The 22,004-nt window shown below is 45.3% G+C and overlaps 1 protein-coding gene across 4 annotated transcripts; it reads right to left on the bottom strand.

Moving 5' to 3' along the window:
* Positions 1-11,029: 11,029 nt before the first annotated feature.
* ppp1r10 (protein phosphatase 1, regulatory subunit 10) lies at positions 11,030-21,458 on the bottom strand. Of its 4 annotated transcripts, none has more exons than XM_072369886.1 (18): positions 21,152-21,458; positions 18,043-18,163; positions 17,874-17,960; positions 17,386-17,521; positions 17,243-17,294; positions 17,070-17,159; positions 16,854-16,982; positions 16,664-16,769; positions 16,442-16,545; positions 16,222-16,349; positions 14,482-14,641; positions 14,080-14,223; positions 13,748-13,994; positions 13,489-13,564; positions 13,177-13,395; positions 12,889-13,012; positions 12,413-12,772; positions 11,030-12,318 (listed from the first exon to the last, which is right to left on the bottom strand). In XM_072369886.1, coding segments are annotated over exons 1-18 (2,442 nt in total). In that variant the 5' UTR covers positions 21,153-21,458; the 3' UTR covers positions 11,030-12,160. The 4 variants fall into 4 exon arrangements, with proteins under 4 accessions (XP_072225987.1, XP_072225988.1, XP_072225986.1 ...); XM_072369887.1 differs by having other exon boundaries at positions 18,043-18,151; XM_072369885.1 differs by having other exon boundaries at positions 18,043-18,151; positions 21,362-21,458.
* Between the last annotated feature and the right edge of the window lie 546 nt (positions 21,459-22,004).

Genomic DNA, 22,004 nt, shown 5'->3' with positions numbered 1-22,004 from the left:
TTTATTTTTTTGTTTATTTTTTTGAGCAGGTTTTCCAGGAAGACTGGGATGGAGTCTGGTTCAGCTCCTTCACTCTCACCTGTTTTCTTGTATCTGCGCTCGTCAAGATGCCTTCATAAGGATCTGCAGGAGCAACCAGTCTTTGCCAGATTGCTCTCACTGCTGCAGTAGTTATCTGGCTGACTTCTGCACTCATTGCCTAGTGAAACCGTCTGTGTACTTACCTTGTCCTCTTGTGCTCCCAGTGTCTGTTTCTCTGTTGCTTGTTGCAATTTCCAAGCTAAATGATTTAGCTCTCCACTGTGGATTCTGAGACGCCTGCCTGTTCACCACCTGCCTACTTGGCCTACTGTTGACTCAGTACCTTCTTCACCATAGCCAGCACCCTCTCCTCCACTCTGAAAACCCTCTTGGACTCCGTAAGGAAAAACCCTCTTGGACAAATTACCCTCTCTCCGGCTCACGCTAACCATCTCCCTCTCCTCTCAGAGTTACCTGGTCACCTGGATCCACTCATCGGCTCATCGCTGCACCTATCTTTAATAAACCTTGTCTTAACTGTAAAGTCAGCGTCTGCTCTTGAGTCCAATTTGTGTGTCAGCCTGGCTTTTGCCGTGACAGCACAATCTGGCCAAGAGATGGACTCAGCATACGCTGTTTGTTCAGCTCTGTCAAAACAGGGATTGGCTACCATGACCACAGAGGTATCCTAACTACCCATAACACATACAACCGAACCCATAACCCTAACTGTTTCTGGCAATCACTGCAAGTTAATCAAGTTCCTCCTGTTCCCTGTCTCCAGCATTCCCTTAATTATTGGTTACCCCAGGTTAGTTCTCCATTAACCTCACAGTCTCTGGTTGGACTGAAAGCTGGAGTCTATTCTGCCTCTCCAACTGCCTCCAATCAGCCCTTCAGTCGTCCAGTCACTCTCCATCTGAGATTACAACTCCTCTGGTGCATTTGTCATTAGTTCCCACCAAATATCATGACGTTGGCACAGTTTTCAGCAAGGACAGGGCCTTGTCATTACCACCTCACCATCCCTATGACTGCGCCATAGACCTCCTGCCTGGGGTTCTCTTGCTTTCCATTCGACTTTACAATCTGTCTCGCCCAGAGCGAGAGGCCATGGAACGCTACACCCGTGAGTCTTTAGCAGCAAGTATTATAAGACCATTCTCTTCCCCAGTAGGAGTCGGGTTTTTCTTCATGCAGAAGAAAGATAAAAGCTTTCAGCCCTGTATTGACTATTTGAGTCTATCGGGGTTTGCGTACCTGGATGACATTCAATTTTTTTTCTAAATCCCCCACAGAACACAAGCAGCATGTACGTATGATTCTTCAGAAACTCCTGGAAAATCATCTCTATGTGAAGGCTGAAAAATACAAATTCCACGCATCCTCAGTCACCTTCCTTGGCAACATCTTCCAGGGAGGGCAGGTGAAGACGGATCCAGACAAGAAAAAGGCTGTGGCTGATTGGCCTACTCCCACGAACCTTAAGCAGTTACAAAGATTCCTTGCTTTCGCTAATCTGTTCTTTCGCTTCTATTGCTGTTTCATCCACAGCTATAGCATCGTCGTTTACCCTTTAACCAAGCTGACCTCTGTTAAGACCACCTTCCATTGGAACCCGGAAGCCACCTGAGCATCTAAACAGTTAAAGGGTTACGAGTTAACCCTTATCAGCAGTTCATTCTGGAGGTGGACGCGTCAGACAAAGGTGTGGGAGCCAAGCAGTCTTTGATTGTATGGACTGACCATAAAAGTCTTATCTTCAAAATGCTAAGAGGTTAAACTCCTGCCAAGCCCGTTGGTCCCTGTTTTTTGGTTGTTTCTCATTCTCCATTACCTAAAGTCCCGGCACCCGTAACGTCAATCCAGATGCACTATCCCGGCAGTTTGCATCTGAGGAGTAACCAGATGGACCAGCATGGGTACTCCCTTTGACCTGCTAGGTGGGTGGCATCACTTGACAGATTGAGGACCAGAGACCAGAACCACTGAGGGTTGATTTCAGATCCAGATGCTGGGGGTGATGGATTGTGTGTGTGTGTGTCTGTGTGTGTGTGTGTGTGTGTGTATGCTCCAAAGTTCATCGGCCCCTTCGAGGTGAAGTCCATAATCAACCCCGATGCTGTCCGCATCAAGCTTCCAGCCTCCATGTGCATCCATCCTACTTTCCACGTTTCACTAATCAAACCTGTTTCTTCTAGTTTGGTTCAGCTCTTGTACTCCCACCTGTTTTCCATCAGTGCTCGTCAAGATACCTTGATAAGGACCTGCAGGAGCAACCAGTCTTCACCAGATTGTCTCATTGCTACAGTGGTAATACGACTGGCTTCCGAGACACCTGCCTGCTCGCCCCACCCTTGACTCAGTACCTTCTTCACCACAGCCAGGACCCTCCACTCTGGAAACCTTCATGGACTCATCTTCTCTTGGACAAATTACCCTCTCTCCGGCTCGCGTCAACCATCTCCTTCTCTTTGCAGAGTTAGCTGTTCACATGGATCCACTCATCGCTGCACCTATCTTTAATAAACCTTGTCTTAACCCTAAACTCTCTGAGTCAGAGTCTGCACTTGAGTCCAATTTGTGAGTCATCACGGCGAAAGCCGGGCTAGGTGCGAGGTGAAGAAAATGATAATGAGATTCTTTGCATACAAATCTGGGGTATTCCTCAGCACCCCTTTTTATGTACCTAAATATGTTATATACCGTTGGAAAGCTAAGGATCCTGCAATTCCAATGGTGTATGGCAATCCAGGATACAATCCGAACTGTGGACACAGTAAACACTTATGTAAAACCAGTCACAAATACAAAAAAGTGTCAAAGTCACCTATAAGGCCTCACAGTATTCTAAGAAAATATGCAACTCCAACAAAAATGGTCCTATTACTTTGGTAAGGGTCCAGTTAATGTACTCCAGTAAAATAGTTAGTCTACAACAAGTCTTATGCCCACAAAGTCACATGGTCTGTGGCGGCAAATTTTCAAAATTTCCATCAGATGCATATTTTTCCGCACATTCTTGATCATAACTTCAGTTAGCATGCATGTATCAGCCACACCGTGATACCAAAACAGCTCTGGTCTTTACACTTTTGAATGAAATCTTACTTGTTCCAATAGATGACTGTTTACCCTGTCCGCTGGGGCACAACAGTCAATTACTCATTGATGCGTCAAAAGTATCTGCACCTATTCTTATGTGTGAGGCTCAAACCAGCTGCGGCGGATTTTACTTTGGAGTGGTGCATTGAATAGCTAATGGAATTCGGAAAAAAACGGTATGCAGGTTGACGGGTGGTCTCTTCTTCCATATATGGCAAATGTAGTCTAGCTTCTTGAGTTGCAAATTACGCATCGTCATGCGTAATTTCAGATTCTGCAGTTTATTCATTTATTTTTCTACAACATGGCTAAACGGACGTCAAAAACAAATACAATAAAGAGGAAGCCTCGGAGGTTTGTTTACGATGGGGCAGTGATGCTTCTGGCGTCAGAGGGTGACAGTAATAATGACTGGACCAATCATCTGAAGGGGTGAAACGTTGCTGTCGACAAGTGAGTATTATTTATATTTTATTGTCATTTTATTTTATTGGTATTTTCTTCCTTTTGAAATGTAATAATTTGTGTGCTGGACAGATTTTAGTACGATTTTTCTTTTTTGTTTTTCCAACTGTCCTTTAAGGTATATGGGGGGAGTTGACCTATCAGATGACCTGATAAGATACGTCAAGGTCTTGCACAAAACATAGAAGTAGAATTTCTTCTACCACTTCATGGACATTGCTTTTGTGAATGCATCTTGCACAAGGAACATGGCACAGGCACGCTCAGGACGGGAGATTGGACTGAAGACACATTTCGGTGCAATCTGTTGGTTTCCTTAGCTAGGATATTAATTTTTTGAATTAGCTCTATATGAATTAATTGGATTATGATTACAATGAATTGAATTCCAATTGGCTTGAATTGGACTATATTACTTAAGTGCCTTGAGATGACAATTGTTGTAATCTGGCGCTATATAAATAAATAAATTATGTGAATTATGTGAAGAAAAGAGGTGGTTCCTTTGCACCAGAAGGCATTCAGGGAGACCTTAGCCTTGGAGTTGTCAGAGATGGGGTCTACCACCTCAGTTGAGCCTGGGTCATTTCTTGCCAGTCATCACAAACCTGTGCACATATCAGGACACAGCACAGCTGGAGATGTAGACACTGCCAGACCAAGACTCCTGTGAAGTGTGCCACATGTGATGTGCCTCTATGCTTTGTGACAGGCAGAGATTGCTACAATAATTGGCATGTTGCAGACAGCAAATAATCTCAATACAAATTGTGAATACCGTTCAGTGTTGTTTGCTATGTCATTATTTATGTATAGAAACTAATTGCATTTCGATCATACTATTTGTTTATGTTTATGCATTTGGCATCCAAAGCGACTTACAGGTAGGCAGGTAGGGTAAGGGGGTCTTGCCTGAGGAGCCCTACTGGAGGTCGTACCTTTCATGCAGGGGATTTGAACCCAGGTCTCCCACACGAAAGATGGAAATCATACCACTAAACTATCCACTATCCATTGTTTGGACATTTATTGTATGCGTAAAGCTCTGGTTATAGACAAAAAATGTGTCTGTGCTTCGGTTAATGTTTGTCAATAATACTGACAGTGGATCTGGATTTGGGATAAGACAGTCCCAAGTGTAACCTTTCATTATGACTGTATGCTGAAACATTCAGGAATGGCAGTCTTTTTTCCCAAGGCTCTCCAAATGGCACAGTTTTGGTACAGCTTTGGCACGCCTGGTCCTGTCCTTAGAAAAACCAAATTTTTTGTTGTATTAAGTCAAATTTGAAGTGGGTCTAGGTAAGACTGTCCAGGCTGTAGTCCCATTTTGTTTTACAGTCCGCAGCCCTATGCTAAAGTCACTTTTAAGACACATATTGGGAAAGGAAAATTAGGCAGACATAAAATTCCATCTCTTTCATTGTATTCAAGCTCATATTACTCTGTGACAGTAGCACTAAATGAGACTTTGACTGTTGTGGGTGTTCTCTTTCAAAAGAGACCTCAACCAGCCCTCTACTCCAAGTGGTTCAAGAACAGCTTTCAATTTACTTTGGGTATGCTTTTTTTAGGAGTTGCAGGCAAACATTGCCCGACTGTTAATACCCAGGGGGCAAAGTGAAAAAACAGACACGGACTGTTGTAAAAGGTTTTGCACCAGAAATTATATCTAGGACCTTCAAGGATAACAACCTGGGTGGGAGACCCGGTCAACTAGCTACTGGAAAGCTACAGGGGGCCAAAACCCCTTTTTTTGGGACATGTTCCTGGCGATATTATGTAAATGCAAATATTTAGGTACTACTTAGGTACTACGATGGCATGAATAGCCCCAGAATCTTTTTTCCTGTTTTCCCCTATGTGTCAGGATACTCTCTGCCAAATTTTCAAGTTGTAGGACTATTTATGCCACGTTGTCCCATGTTGGACACCACCTAACAGCCAGAGAAAGCTATGGAGTCTTAAAGCTATGGAGTCTTGTTTATCAAACAGAGCTCTAACCCACACCTTTAATCATGTTACACTGATAATTTCCAAGTTTCTTGGGTCTGCTGTCATTCTGTTGTATGTTACTCTGAAGGCAAGCAGACAGAGGCCTGTTGAACAGATTCCTTTCTATTTCAATGGTCTTTCTTATTTACAGAACATCCTACGAAAAGCCCATTGCTCTAAAAAAAATATGGAATCCTATGCTCGATAAAGTTGCAGGTTACTGTATTTTATTTTAGTAGAGTTGGTTCAAATGCTGAATATTACATTATAAAAATGTATTTAAAACATCATCACAGAAGACAGAGCTGCAGTTTGGGTCTGATTCTTACTGAAAGAACTGAAAAATAAAGAACATGGCCAGTTGAGTGGTTGTCCTTGATGGAATTGGAGAACAGTTGTAACCATGACTGTGTGGCATGATACGTTTTGTAAGTCAAAAGTGTTTAATGGGGGTGGGGGAAGGATCAGTAACTGGACAAATTCATTCCACATTTATTTGCTGTCTTTAAATAATCTTTTTCAATAAAATATTAGCTTTCATACTTATGTGGTTGGCTTGAAAGTCATAACACAGTCTGAGGTTTACTAGTGCAAAAATGATTAAATGAAATGAATGACATTGCCAGCAAATCAGCAATAAGTGTGTAGTAACTGATCATGACACTGTGCCCCTTTTCACTGATAAATGTGTCTCAGATTAGGTGTGAATGTAATGGATGGTTGAATCCTTTAGAGGAATATTTAGGCTGATCTGTAGACTTCAGGCATTCTTCTGATTTTATCTGTACTGGGATGTTGGAAGTAGATCATTTGGGTACTGATGGTTGTGAGTAGGGTTAACCCCTAACCATAGCCCAAATCACAGATTCAGCCTCTGTGGACTTCCTGGAACCTTTTCTTACTTGTTAGCTTCATTGCTTAGTCTGATACAGAAGGATGGTACAGCACCAATACAAACAGGAAGCTCTATGTGTGTATTTAACTTTTTTCTGTTCTTGACTTCCTGCAGATTTGGCAGGTTTCTCACTTCGCCTGTTGGTGTTTTTAATGTGGTTGTTGATCAGGGTAAATAAACCATATATATTGTACATATCATATGGTAGCAGTCAAAACTACTGGAGATGTTTCGAGAAATGTAGTTGTTTCCTGATCTTACATTATGTGAGATTGATGTGTGAGTCAGTTTGTATTTGTCTTGGGGCAGTTGTATTCCTGTTTCCCTCCCCTGTAAAACTGCCTCCTGTCTTCCACTTGCAGCAGTTCACACGTAAAGCTTTTAACGAACCAAAGAACTAAATAAATATATGCTTTCATCCCTGCTTGCAACCAGGATGTGGAATAAGTTTAGTGCTGAGGAGATCGTATTTGCTCTGTAACAGCATTGTGGCCAATATTTGCTCTTCTGGGCTTGGTTAAGACCACTCCTATTAACGCTTCCCATTCCCCAGCTGCAGTCAGCCCAGCCCTGATCACACGGATATGATGATGTGTGGCTGTGTGTCACACACTCAATTAGGTTTTGAAATACTTGAACACTCACACTACTTTCTTATTTTGGCTGCTCACCAAAAACAAATCCAAGTTGGTTTTAAAACAAATTTGCTGGTGAACTACAGATCATCTCAAAGTAGGATTTTAAGAGTGGAGTTCTTAAATATGTAGAACCTTCTTCTTCAGGTTCAAATGTAACTGGACAGTTTAGCTTTATTGACAGCTGGAAGTCGTTCGTTCACCACTTCATCATTAGTTAGGCAGGTACAAGGTATGGAGCTGATTCTAGCCATGGCAGTTGTATTGGGAGGCTACATAGAACCCTTTTCTCAGGACTTTTAAGTTTCCTCATTTGCGGTGCTTTTCTCAGGATTCTTCGGCTGATGTTGGTTTTGGCTCTTTTTGTCTTGTCTTCAACAGTGAAATGCAGCAGCCTAGTAAAATTAGACTTCCTCTCCTAAACTCTTCTCCTCTAATCTTTCCTCTAATGTGAACATTCTCAGCTGTGGAATATTTAACTTCTTTACCTTGTTGTGGTTTGGCTAATTGTCTATCTGTAGAGTGAAGCTTTGTCCATTTAGCTTTGCTGCATTCGTTTGAATCTGAGTGGATGTATACCCCTGAACAGTTCAGACTTCATCAGTAAAGTCTTTAAGTTTGGACTCCGTGTTTCTCCATACTTTTTCTGTCCAAAGATATTGACTGATCTGCTGTCCAGTCTTTTTGTTCTTATGGCTTTTGAATTACCTGCTCCTTGTGCTAAACGTGTTTTTTTTTGTGGATTTGGACCTTTCCTCCTGAAGAGTGTTCAACACTTGACTGGATGTTGGAAAGGCTGATGTTCTCTGAGGACATTTGGGTTTCTTTATATGCCGAGTTCATTGTTAGTGAAGAGCTCATTGACTGAAAGCTGTGGGTTCAAAATGGCAGCTTCCAAATCCAAATGTCAGACTTGGGATCAGTGACCCACCTTTTACCAGCTAAACTCCTGAGGAAACAAGAGAGAGAAATGCATGCAGCTTTCCATGAGGTGGGGCAGCTGTGGCTCAGGTATCAATTCAATTTCATTTATATAGCGCCAAATCACAACAATTGTCATCTCAAGGTACTTAAATAATATAGTTCAATTCAAGCCAATTGGAATTCAATTAATTGTAATCATAATCCAATTCATTCATATAGAGCCAATTCAAAAAATAATATCCTAGCTAAGGAAACCAACAGATTGCACCGAAACTTTCAAAGTATCAGAGTGATCAACTTCTAATTGGAAGGTCGGTAGTTTGATTCCAAGCTCCTTCATTTGTCTTGGGGAAGAAACTTACCCAACACTGCCCCTGATATACTTACTGGTGTGTGATTATTGAGGATATGTAGAGTGTATATAAAGTATAAAAAAATCAATTCAATGATACTTTATCATGATAAGGGAAATTATATTTCTGCAGTATAAATCCTTATTACAGATATGCTGTTGTTATATATAGATGAAAATAAACTGACAGCTGACAAAAATGTTGAAAGTTTAAGTGTAGCAGAGAGGAAGGGTGTTGTTTCTGTAGTTTAGCAACAACTCAGCTGATGATGTCACACACAGCGTCAGCAGGTAACTCTCAGCAGACAACATGGACAGAAACTCACAGCCAGCAGCTCAACATCTGGGCTGCAGAGACGCTCCTTCTCAGAGACACATCCAGGATTCCACCATCTGTTGTTAACCAGCTCTGTAATCCTCCTCCTTTACTGTTACCGCTCTGTCTGCAGTCTCTGTCTGCCCGTATAGTCTTGAAGCTGAGCAGAGAGCTGTTAAGAGTTGTTCCTGCTGTCTTGATGAAAACTGCCTTCCTGATATTTCCTGGCCACCGCACTGAAGCAGGCCGCCACACTGCGGCAGTGAAGCAGGCTGCCACACTGAAGCAGGCTGCCACACTGAAGCAGGCCGCCACACTGTGGCAGTGAAGCAGGCTGCCCCACTGAAGCAGGCTGCCACACTGAAGCAGGCCGCCACACTGTGGCAGTGAAGCAAGCCGACCAACTGATGCAGTGATGCAGGCCACCCCTCTGCGGCAGCAGGCCGCCACACTGAAGCAGGCCGCCACACTGCGGCAGGGAAGCAGGCTGCCCCACTGAAGCAGGCCGCCACACTGAAGCAGGCCGCCACACTGAAGCAGGCCGCCACACTGAAGCAGGCCGCCACACTGATGCAGTGAAGCAGGCCGCCACACTGCAGCAGTGAAGCAGGCCGCCACACTGAAGTAGGCCGCCCCACTGAAGCAGGCCGCCACACTGAAGCAGGCCGCCACACTGCGGCAGTGAAGCAGGCTGCCACACTGCAGCAGTGAAGCAGGCTGCCACACTGCGGCAGTGAAGCAGGCTGCCACACTGAAGCAGGCCGCCACACTGTGGCAGTGAAGCAAGCCGACCAACTGATGCAGTGATGCAGGCCACCCCTCTGCGGCAGCAGGCCGCCACACTGAAGCAGGCCGCCACACTGCGGCAGGGAAGCAGGCTGCCCCACTGAAGCAGGCCGCCACACTGAAGCAGGCCGCCACACTGCGGCAGGGAAGCAGGCTGCCCCACTGAAGCAGGCCGCCACACTGAAGCAGGCTGCCACACTGCAGCAGTGAAGCAGGCCGCCACACTGAAGCAGGCCGCCACACTGCGGCAGGGAAGCAGGCTGCCCCACTGAAGCAGGCCGCCCCACTGAAGCAGGCCGCCACACTGAAGCAGGCCGCCACACTGCGGCAGGGAAGCAGGCTGCCCCACTGAAGCAGGCCGCCCCACTGAAACAGGCCGCCACACTGCGGCAGGGAAGCAGGCTGCCCCACTGAAGCAGGCCGCCCCACTGAAGCAGGCCGCCACACTGAAGCAGGCCGCCACACTGCGGCAGGGAAGCAGGCTGCCCCACTGAAGCAGGCCGCCACACTGAAGCAGGCCGCCACACTGAAGCAGGCCGCCACACTGCGGCAGGGAAGCAGGCTGCCCCACTGAAGCAGGCCGCCACACTGAAGCAGGCCGCCACACTGCGGCAGGGAAGCAGGCTGCCCCACTGAAGCAGGCCGCCACACTGAAGCAGGCTGCCACACTGCGGCAGTGAAGCAGGCCGCCACACTGAAGCAGGCTGCCACACTGCGGCAGTGAAGCAGGCCGCCACACTGAAGTAGGCCGCCCCACTGAAGCAGGCCGCCCCACTGAAGCAGGCCGCCACACTGAAGCAGGCCGCCACACTGCGGCAGGGAAGCAGGCTGCCCCACTGAAGCAGGCCGCCACACTGAAGCAGGCCGCCACACTGAAGCAGGCCGCCACACTGCGGCAGGGAAGCAGGCTGCCCCACTGAAGCAGGCCGCCACACTGAAGCAGGCCGCCACACTGCGGCAGGGAAGCAGGCCGCCACACTGCGGCAGGGAAGCAGGCCGCCACACTGAAGCAGGCCGCCACACTGATGCAGTGAAGCAGGCTGCCACACTGAAGCAGGCCGCCCCACTGAAGCAGTCCGCCACACTGAAGAAGGCCGCCACACTGCGGCAGTGAAGCAGGCCGCCCCACTGAAGCAGGCTGCCACACTGAAGCAGGCCGCCCCACTGAAGCAGTCCGCCACACTGAAGAAGGCCGCCACACTGCGGCAGTGAAGCAGGCCGCCACACTGCGGCAGTGAAGCAGGCCGCCCCACTACTGCGGAGCCATTCTAGAATGTGTGTTTTTGTGAATGGATGAGGAACAACTAAATAGGGTCTTAGTTTAATGCTTTCGTGCCAAACCTTACCACTAATTTGACTACCAATTCTCTCACATTTAAGCAAATTCTGCAAAATCAATGTGCGACTCTTATTGAATATTTTGGTATGAGCAAGATGTTACTAAAGACATTTTCCAGACAGTTCCAAAATTTCCAGACATAACCGTCGATAATCATTCTGTAGGCACAAGTGATTAGAGGGAATACACTGCTATGTATATTTGGAGATTTATTCAATACACTGTGTACAAAAGAATTCAACATAAACAGTATGTATGAATGTGTGGTCTATATTCATACAAACATTTTATACTGACACAAAATGAACCCATTTTAAAGAGGTTCAGAGTTCAAGACTATAAAAAAAAAAAAAAAAACCAGGAAAAAAACCTCAGAAGGTGGAGGGAGCAACAAGAAACATTACATTCTTACAGTCCCACAAGAGACGGGAAAATGACTGTTTTCACAGAAAACACTTGTAGGCGACCCACCGGGGGATTCATCCTCTAACACTGACAACATAAACCCTGTGTGGGTTCACATGAGAGACACAAGTCACAGGCAACAGCTCTGAGATCAGGCTGACCACAGTATGTCATGATTGTCACATTACACACACGCACGCACGCATACACACAGCTGATGTTCTGAGTCCACCACGCATGCAGAAAGCCTCTATATAAAACAGTGCTGTGCTTTACCTGCATCTCTCACATTCAACACCGGTTGCAGAAAGAAAAGAGTTATCAAAGCCGTCCCAATCAGGTCAACTCAGTTCATTGCTGCATTTTTCTGAAGGACTGAGCTAAATTAAGCAGGTCAAAAATGATGCTGCTGTTTTTCAGAACCAGGACATGACAACTGAAGCCTCATCTTTCTAGTCTTTCCTAAACTTTTGTGTCACATCAGTGATCATGAAGGAAGGAGCTCTACTGTCCTTACCTCGACTAAGACTTGACAGCAGCATCACATTTGGCACAAACTACGGCAGCCACAATGAGAGAGGAATTCATGTCTGTTGAGGAGAACAGTGGAGAGTGACAGAGCATATCTACAGTAAGCTGCAGTGACTCAGACATAGTGGTCATATGTGGTAGTTAGTTTCAGTCTCACCATTAAAAGTGATCACAATAAAAACACAAGTGTCATCAGTGATCATCTCACAGCCTTTTGGTTTCCTGTTGTCTCTCAACACTTCTCTCTACCAACTGAGGCAGAGCTCGCTGATTCATGTCGTCAGCTGCAGCACGACTTCAGTCCCTTCAGAGTGGACTCTACACCTTCTTTGCAGCACTCATTTAAGCAGAGTGACAGTTCACAATGACTCCCAGGCCGGCAGCATGCCACCTAGTGGCCATGCTGTGGGTGCTGGCTGTGTTGGTTAGCAGGGTAGTTGGGGGGGAGTAGTGGTCCATTTACACCCGGGTGGTAGAAAGCACAGTTGCTCTCATACCTGCAGCTTCCCTTCATCATGAAGTGACGACAAACAGGCCTCTTGGACATATCTGACAGGAGAAAACAGAGTGACAATAATGAGATACTTCTTATCATCTGTCTCATAATGTGTTGCTGCTGATGCTCTCAGTTCACTCCACATACCATTCATGTTGTTGTGTCCTCCTCTGGGCCCTCCTCGTCCTCTGCCCCTGAAACCCGGCTCTCCTCCTCGCCCCCGACCTCCTCGGTGGAAATGCCCCCCTCTGTGGGGCCCCCCTCTCATTGAATCATCTCCCCAGTAGTTGCCGTTGTCCCCCCTGCCTTGAACTGGTGGTGGCCCCATCATGCGGGGTCCTCCACCAGCATTAAAAGGTGGCCCGTGGTTGTGGGGGGGTGGGGGGTGGTTAAAGCGGGGACCACCAGGTGAGCTGTTGGGAGGGTAGCCACCATTCATGGGCATCTGCATATGCATGTTGTTCATGCTGTTCATGCCTGGGTTGTGTCCCAGAAGGCCCTGGTTGACTGCACAGACAGAGGTTACACCAACAATGAGCAGAGCAAAGACCAGGACAGATGGACATGGTGCTGTGACAGCAGGAAACATATGCTTCTACTGTGGAATGACAATCTGAGTATACCTGGTGGAGGTCCACTCTGGTTCTGGTTCTGGGACTGCTGCAGGGAGCCCAGTAGCTGTTTAATCTTGTCTGAGAAGTCGGGCTGCTTTATCAGCTCCTCAGTAGACTGGTTACCAGAAGCACCCTGATGACACACAGTCGTGTTAAGTCTAAAACAACCAACAGGCACTTCCCACCCAAGTGTTTTCCACAAATATGATCCATGTGTTTTCACTGATGACTTAAAGGAAGTGTACAACATGCAGAATGTTGCAAACCAAAAGGATAAGAACAAGCTAAAACATTTACCATGATGGATGACAGCAGTTCCTGTACGTTGACAGTTGGAGGAATGGGGTTGTTGACTGTGCTGGTGGCTTGTGGACTGCGTGTGCTGTTATTAAGGTTGACCATGAGGTTGGCCAGGACGGGTGGCAGCTTAGAGCTTTCGGTCTGACCCATAGCAGAGTCCGGCTGTGATGAAGTGTCCATGGGCTCAGCGTAGCCATCATCTAGCATGGAGGAGTCCTGTTGTGAAGACCAGAATGACAGCTTAGTGGACCAGATAAAACATGTACATGTGGACAAAAAAACTGACTAGAAACATAAATGTGTGCGAACCTCGTCCAGAGGGATGAGACGGGGAGGCATGGGCTCATATGGCTCTGGATCTGGTTCATGTGGACTGTCGGGCACACTAGAGAACACAAAGGATGGGAAATCTTTAGCACAAACTATTCATTCACAACTTGTAAAGCAGGCATCTGAACAGGTAAGAGTCAGTCTTCTCTGGATGCTGGCTTTTTGGCAGTTGTAGCCCACAGAGTTTGATCTGGAAAAACTAGTACAGATGCACAGCTGGTGTAGTGCAGCATCATACCTTTCCTTGCTGAGGAAGATCTCCTGCAGGATGCCCATCTCACGGTCTCTTTGGGTGAGTTTCTCTGTGCTGTTGGCTCCGGGGCTGACCAGACTGCCGGTCAGTGTCAGAGGTCTTGGGGGTGTCCAAGGCACCCTTTCTTCCATGGCATCGTGTGAAAGCCGACGAGCCATCTCAAACGTGTGTCTGTCCATCATCAGTTCTCGTTTTGCAGCTTCACCAAAGTCCTTGATCTTGTTGACATTGACTGTGAATAACATGGAATGATGTAAGTAAGTGCGTAAGATTACATCCAGCTCAGACACACTGAGCATGCCCAACCATTTCTTTACCTCGCTCTGTCTCATCCAAATCGAAGTAGAAGTAGTGTTTGAGCTGCTCCTCCTCAGCCCAGTGAACCGTTTTCTTCTTCTTGCCCTTCTTGGTCAGGCTCTCTTCTTCTCCACGAGGTTCTGCCAGAGCGTTAGGCTTCTCACCTGTAGACAAGAGGCATGGGGCAGCAGAGGACATCCATTGTTCACTAACAGATTCAAACCTGGTGTGACTTGAGACCTGACACCATGAATGTGTGCTTTTACCCTTTCAAGCCAGATGCCACACAAACATTTCTTCAGGATTTTTTAAGATTCCGCTATGAACTTTTATTTTTTTCAAACACTGATAAACTTATTGGCTAAGAAAGGAGCTGAAAATAAAACTGAAACATTTCGCATCTTTGTTTGTCTGGGCCTTACCATTGTCTGCAGTCTCTGGGTCCTCAGGGGGAACAGGGGTGCCAGGCTGCTCCAATTCCTGGTTTTCATCAGCAGGAGTGGTGGAAGCAGCAGATTCTGGAGACGATGGTTTAGCAGAGGATGAAGGGTATGCAGCAGGTTTGCTGTCAAACGGGCTCGTCTGCGAACAAAAAGAAGCAATGATGAATGACTGGTATCATTACGAATTCTTATAAGACATGGCTGATAATAATAACTAATGCTCTGGATCGGCTTGATACATTAGAGACGAAGACGGAGACGTGGGTGTGTGGATTAATACCAGACTCTGCACTGCAGCTGGCAGGCTTCCAACTCTACAGAGCTAACAGAGACACAGAACTTTCCGGCAAAGCTAAAGGTGGAGGAATCTGTAGTGTGAATCTGAATCTGTTACATCAACAGCGGTTCTCTCCATCCACCTTGAAGCACTGTGCTGATCAGCTGTCTCCAGTGTTCAGACATTTTTAACACCTCCCTGGAGACCTGTCACGTGCCAACCTGCTTCAAGACCTCCACCATCATTCCTGTTCCCAAGAAGCCAAGGTCCACGGGACTTAATGACTTCAGACCCCTCGCCCTGACCTCTGTGGTTATGAAGTCCTTTGAGCGCCTTGTGCTTTCACACCTGAAAGAGATCACTGACCCCCCTCCTGGACCCCTTACAGTTTGTCTACAGAGTCAACAGGTCTGTGGACGATCCAGTCAACCTGGCCCTTCACTATATCCTCCAGCACCTTGATTCCGCAGGTACCTACGCCAGGATCCTGTTTGTGGATTTCAGCTCTGCCTTCAACACAATCATCCCGGCACTGCTTCAGGAGAAGCTCTCCCAGCTGAGTGTGCCTGACAGTTGACACTGTGGAGTCTTTCCGCTTCCTGGGAACTATCATCTCCCAGGACCTAAAGTGAGAGCTGAACATCAGCTCCTTCATCAAGAAAGACCAGCAGAGGATGTACTTCCTGCGGCAGCTGAAAAAATTCGACCTGCTAAGGACAGTGATGGTGCACTTCTACCCCTCCATCACTGAGTCCGTCCTCACCTCTTCCATCACCATCTGGTACGCTGCTGCCACCACCAAGAACAAGGCTAGACTGCAGCGAGTCATTCGGTCTGCAGAGAAGGTGATTGGCTGCAATCTTCCATCTCTCCAGGACCTGTACACCTCCAGGCCTCTGAGACGTGCAGGCAAGATTGTGGCTGATCCCTCGCATCCCAGTCACAAACTATTTCAGAAACTCCCCTGTGGCAGGAGGCTGCGGTCCATCAGGACCAAAACCTCTCCCCTCCCATCCACCACTAGCCTTATCAACAAAGCCTGGACTCTCTCCCTCTCCCCTTCCAGACCTACAAGCCAAATTACTGTAGCATTTCAGACTTTCTGCATTACATCAACGCTCTATTTATTTGGGACCACTTCATCCTGTTGTATATCTGCACATTTATAGTATTTATAGCATTCAGCTTGCACTACAGCTCCTTATTTTTGAAACTCTGTATATATATCTATGTTGCTATACTTATTACTCGGCACCAACTACACCAAGTCAAATCCCTTGTATGTGCAAACCTACTTGGAAATAAACTTGATTCTGATTCTGAAATGATCAAGTGTATAGTAAAGCTGATCATGTTCAGCATAACATTTATTCGGAGAATTTCAGGGGGAAAAACAATTGAAGAAATGAGTAGATGAAAATAAGAGAATCTGCAGTTGGTACCTTGTTAGATGTTGGTGACACGGCCTTGGTATGAGCAGGAGATACAGCACTTTGTTTCTTCTTCTTAATCTTGATTCCAGGAACTGGGGCCGAGTTCAGGGCATCGAGGAACCCTGTGCCCTCCATTGCTGCAATGAACACACAAGACATGATCACGTTCTTCTATGTAAAATAAAGTCCAAAAGTCGTTTTGTCTTCATTATGGGGTGCCTGAACTTACGCGGTGCTGGAATGAGCTTGACTTTGATTTCTTTGGCAGAGTTTGATGGTGTATTAAGGGGTTTGTACTTTTTCTCAAGAGGTGGGGTATCTGAAGGACCTGAGCTGTTGGATGAAAAGAAGCAGAGAAAAACATGTCAGCCCTGCCATTGGTCACCTGCTGCAACGACCATCACAGCACCAGGGGGCACTTTGCTCAACAGGGCCATGGAGTGTGTGTTACCTGGGCCTTTTGAGATCTGGGGGCTTTATCTTGTACTTGTCACCAAGCTGTGGGGCATGGGGAGTCTTCTTTGCAGGGGTTGGGTTGGAAGCTTCCATCTCCAGTCCTACAAACACACACAACCACAATGACTACACAGCGGTTCATAAAAAACATTCCGCTGTTATCGGTGCTCGTCAGGTTCAGCTACCTATGGAGCGGATTTTTGCGTGGCTGGGCGCGTGGGCTTTGGGTTTCTCCTTCTTCTTCTCCTCATCTGCACTCTTTTCTTTTACATCCCTCACTGGCACCTTGCTGTCTTCTTTCTTCTTCTTTTTATCTTAAACATGAACACAGCGCATGTTACAACTTGTTAGAAGGAGCAGACCTCTGGGCTGAAATTCACTAATGATCGTCAGGTCTGTACCAGCAGGAGAGCTGCCGCTGCTTGCGACACTCTGGGAGCGGATTGTAGCCATCCAGCCGTCTACAAGGACAGCTGCCAACTTCCTCAGTTCTGAAAACAAAGTGACAGCATTGTTGGTGTAACACAGACTGCTGCTTATGCAAAGCATCTTTCCTGAGGTAAAGGAAGCTAACCTTCGGTCTCTGCACTCTTGCTCAGTTGCTTCACTAACTTGGCTGTGTTGTTCTGGAACAAGATAAAAAAAAGACATTAGATTGGCGAAGCAGGCAGTATATAGCACTAAAGGGATGTTCTGACTGATGAACTGAGACAGTACCTGTTTAAGGTGGTCTACTTTGAGAGGCAGCTTTTGCAGTGTGAGCAGGATGAGCTGAAGCAGAGGGGTATTGTTGGTGGTTTTGGAATAGGTGAGCCAGGAATTGAGCAACCTGTAACCACCAACTCTGATGAACCTGCATGAAGGAGACAGCAACTGATTTATGATGAAGCCGATGTGAGATCTGTCTGTGAGGATGCTGTGTGGTACACAGACTGTTGCAGAACCGCCATCACACTGCATTTAATACAATTCACAAACTGGCGCTATGTGTATGTGTGTGCCCTGACAGACTGTGTACATGACTCTTCCAGACAACAACAAGGATTTCTGAATATCACTCATTCATTCAGACTGATCACAGAAGATTGTATGCATTTTGTTTAAGTTATCTGATAACTCAAGAGTTCTTCCCACTGAACAAAATGAACTTTTATCCACAGCTTTGACAGTATGATAATACATGTGTGATAAAAAAATAGTCCTACCTGTTAAGAACATCATGGGATTTTGTCTGCAGCAGGATGTTCAGGTACATACATCTACTGACCATCTTAGTGGAAGCTTTCATTAGACTGGATAGAAAAAGCAGAGGTTTTTAGATTATTACCCTGGTGTTAACAGTGAAGGCACAACAATGTATCATGCGCGACTTACCTGAACACCTTTGGGACTCCCTCTAGGCTGCGGAGCTCTCCATCCCTTCCAAGTAGAGCCTCTATACCTTTCAAAATCTCTCGAGGGTCCACTGGTCCCCCTGCCATGTCTGAAACACACACTTCACACAATGAATATACATGCCAACAGGACATAGGTGGATCACATTTTCTTGAACGTGCAGAGAATCTTCTGTTTACGGTAAAGACTATTTTTATAAGATCAGACTGTTTGCCTGCCAAACAGAAAAATTAACCAGACTGCCTGCAATTCAACGACTGCTTTTAGGATCGTAGCTGCAACAAATTTATCCCAATTTCTTCCAAACTCAAACTTACATGAAGATTTAAACATGTTCACCTGGATGCAAAAATCTAAACTGGATCAGTCTGACAAGCTCACAGGAGAGTGATCACTCAACGGTCTTCTTTCAGAGACTGTTTGACAACACCAACCTGTCTGCATCTACACCAAGGTACAAAGACCAGCTTCTGGATCTCTGAGCCTGAAGCAGATCACTGGCTCCAAAAAGTCATTTCAATATACCAGTAGGTACAGAGAAGAAACACAACAACATGTGGAACGTTGACCTGGCTGAAAGGTACATGTACACACAGCTCAGCTGCCTCACACTCCAAATGTTTGAAGTATTTCATGGAGCTGACTTGAACGAGGTTGGACTGCAGATAATCAGTCCTCAGTGCCCGACTGCCTGGAACATTGTCTTAAAGTGTTCATTTAGTGTGTCAGACAACAATATGTTTCCATTCAGACCAACACTCAGCACTGCATGTGTATAGAACCGATGTACAAATCCTCCCATCCACCATAAACCCACTCCAATTTATTTATCTTACTTTTATTCAAACGTTTCTTTGAGTCACAGAGAGATCATGGAAGTACCTCAAACTAAATGTCAGTGTGCACTCAATCAATGTCCAAACAACCAAAGATTTGGACACACCTACCAATGTATTCTGAATAAGTGGGTGTGTCCAAACTTCTGACTGGTGCTGTATAAATGTAACAAATTCAAAATACAGTGAGTGTTCTTATAATAAAAAACATCCAGAGTGTGATTAAGACAAATATGAATACTGATTTCTTCCTTTTAATAAAACACATCTGGCACCATTTGTCTGTCAATGAAACTCTGAAAATGAGGATCGAGACAGTTATCAATAGAACCGTGCACAATCCTACACCCTCTTATTAACATGGTAACTGACGACAGGATGAGGAGAGAATTCAACAAATTTCTATATGACTAAAGCTAACTGTATGAAGTATGAAATGCTTGGAAACTGTAGAAATAGTCATCTTCTTCTGCGGCCTTGACTGTGTGATCAGAGGAAATGGATCTGGACATGGAGTTGCAGTGTTCTACTGACAATGTTCTCAACTGTCCCGGTTAAGAGTGCACATCAGGCCACGTACTGCCACCTGCAGGTACTCTACTGTCTGTGTACGTCCACATTACTGAAATTCACTTCAAATGTATACACTTTTTAACTCTAGATAACATGGCAATGGTCACATGAAAAGAATCAGTAAATCATGAGGGAGATGTGCAGGATGTTTCATCATTTCACTATGACCATGTGTCCTTTTTAAAATGCCCAATAAGATAAACACTCCATTACCATGGAGGGTAAAATCATCTCCAAATGACTTACTTAAGCCAGAGCCTGCATTGAGCTTTGTAAGCATGCATTTTTCCCCATATTTCTGAAAATGAAATACTTTTCCATAGTTACAATGTGTCTATAAATGTGAAGAACCTGCAGCTTTGCTGGAAATGTCAGGTGTGAGGAATCAGTTAGGTCTTACCCGTGTAACTGTTGTAGTAGAAGTATTATATTGTCTCAGACCTCCACAACACTGCAAATAACCCAAATCCTGGAAATGTCACAAGTGTTACACATATGCACAAAGTCATTGTTAAACACGGCTGTGGTTCTCAGTCCAAATGGACAAAGATCATCAGTATTGTGAGCAGTCACAGTGTGGTGTTACTACATATCACTGGTACATTCTATTTCTCAATCTATGACTGCACTCAGCCACCAATCTATCTCTAATTAATATACTTCACTTGATTTGTATAATGGTTGCACAATGACAGTGTTTACTACGTAAGGCAGCAGGGCATGTTTATCAAGGAGACAGGAAAAATTCAAGAGTATAAAATGCCCTGGGTTACATAAGGACAGTTCAGCCAGCCTATGAAAGGCTGGTGCTCAACCTGACGTGTCACAGAACAGGCCAGCTCCACCACTGAGCTTCTTAACAAAGGGGAGGGAGCTGCATGCTGATCAGAGCCCTCCCTCCGTTAACCACTTCCACGACAGACCGATCCCTTCACAAACAATGGCTTTCATGGCAAACAGCGCGAAGACTGATGCCAGGCGAGGGGCGGACAGTATCAGCGCACCAAACGCGTATACAAGTCAGACAGTGCCGTGGAAAAAGTCTAAGCTTGTCCCGCACAACAGTTTTTCAAAAATGGTCCAAATGTCGCTCCGAGGAAAACAGTCAGCCCCCAGAGCTATCCGAGAACGGGAAGCAAATACCACAGTCCACCATATTGATCAATCCCAACTGTTTGAGCTCCGAATGAGCACTTCGCCTTTCATCCTGCAATCTTTATCCGCAGATTGCCGAGGACATGGTGCTCAAGTGTCCCTGTGCTAAAATTATCGACATTTCAAAACACAATACATCTTCAAACTAACGCAATCTTTATGTGTAGATTGCGGTGGGTGTTCGTTCCGTGGAGCAGCCCCTAAAACGCATATTTGACAGGCAAAAAGTCTGTGTTTTCCTGCTATGCCTAAGGCAATCTTTATGAACAGATTGCTTATGGTAATGATACGAATTTCCTGTTAATAGGTTTATTTGAACATTTCGGCCATCCCGTCTCACACACAAAGGAACGGAGAACTGTGCGTCCGTCCACTTTTCTGTGTGAGCTCATACTAGAATACTGATTGCCAAGGAACAAGCTAACTCACGGTGCCTGCTCGCCAGCTACCGCTAGCTAGCCTATTATCTACGACAATTTTCATTTGATGAATCTCGTTTCAATTTAACTTCAAAATCAACTTACTATTGATACTATAGATCCTCAGCGTCTCGGTTATATTATGGTGTGCTTTTCAGGCACTTATAGCTCTCATTTCATCAATATTATGTCGTCAACCTTCATGGTTTGAATATTAACTGAAATACTTCTTATGGGTGGGGCTGTGATAGCTAAATGCTAGCCTTTCCTTCAGGAGCAAACTTGAGGCAAAAGTAGTAATCAAATGTCCATTACTTGAAGAAAAAATATGAAATTGAGAAGAGTTGTTCAAAGTCCTCGACGGATCAGTCTTCGGCAAAGCAAGTTCATACCTGCGGAAACACACAAAATACATTCATTTACTTATAATCGTCTGTTAAATACCCTTCATTGTGCTACATTAAAGTTATTATTGTTATTTTTTATTATTTATAAAGCAACATTTTCCCATTAAAAAGACTGATGACACGGTCACAATTTGTCCATCTTTTTCTAACTTCACTTACCTTTAACCAAATCCAGGAATGAGCTCCGAAAGGAGGGACTTCGCATTTATACTGCATGACGTTTTTGACGTCACTGTAAGTGTTTTTCCTGTATTTCGCTGAAACAAAATGGTGGACAGCTGACCTTACCGTTCTCAGTCAAGGACGTAATGGCGCATCTTACTTCGTGGAAAGTTATTCTGAATTGCTTCAAACATTTCCATTTGAAATGTTTTGTTTTCATGTTATTAAAGAGATAATAAAAAACATCAGTGCTTTTTGATGGTTTAGCTGGGTTCAAGTTACTTTTAAATATATATATTTTGTAAATAATATTTCTTCAAAATGGCGACTGTTTTATCTGTCACATGCGGCAGCCAAAAAGAGAAAAATGCAATTTGACAATCGGTAGC

The sequence above is a fragment of the Leuresthes tenuis genome, unplaced genomic scaffold, assembly GCF_036924035.1.
Source record: "Leuresthes tenuis unplaced genomic scaffold, fLeuTen1.0.hap1 SCAF_18, whole genome shotgun sequence".
NCBI classification, from domain to species: Eukaryota; Metazoa; Chordata; class Actinopteri; order Atheriniformes; family Atherinopsidae; genus Leuresthes; species Leuresthes tenuis.
The sequence above is the reverse complement of the archived record's forward strand: the minus strand, read 5'-3'. Positions and strand labels throughout refer to the sequence as shown.

What these genes read in the sequence shown, in the direction of transcription:
- ppp1r10 (XM_072369886.1), bottom strand. An exon ending in CAAGAGTGCAGAGACCGAAG is followed by an intron (nt 17,160 to 17,242) that starts GTTAGCTTCCTT and finishes CTTTGTTTTCAG; the next exon opens with AACTGAGGAAGTTGGCAGCT. An exon ending in CAGCGGCAGCTCTCCTGCTG is followed by an intron (nt 16,983 to 17,069) that starts GTACAGACCTGA and finishes TTCATGTTTAAG; the next exon opens with ATAAAAAGAAGAAGAAAGAA.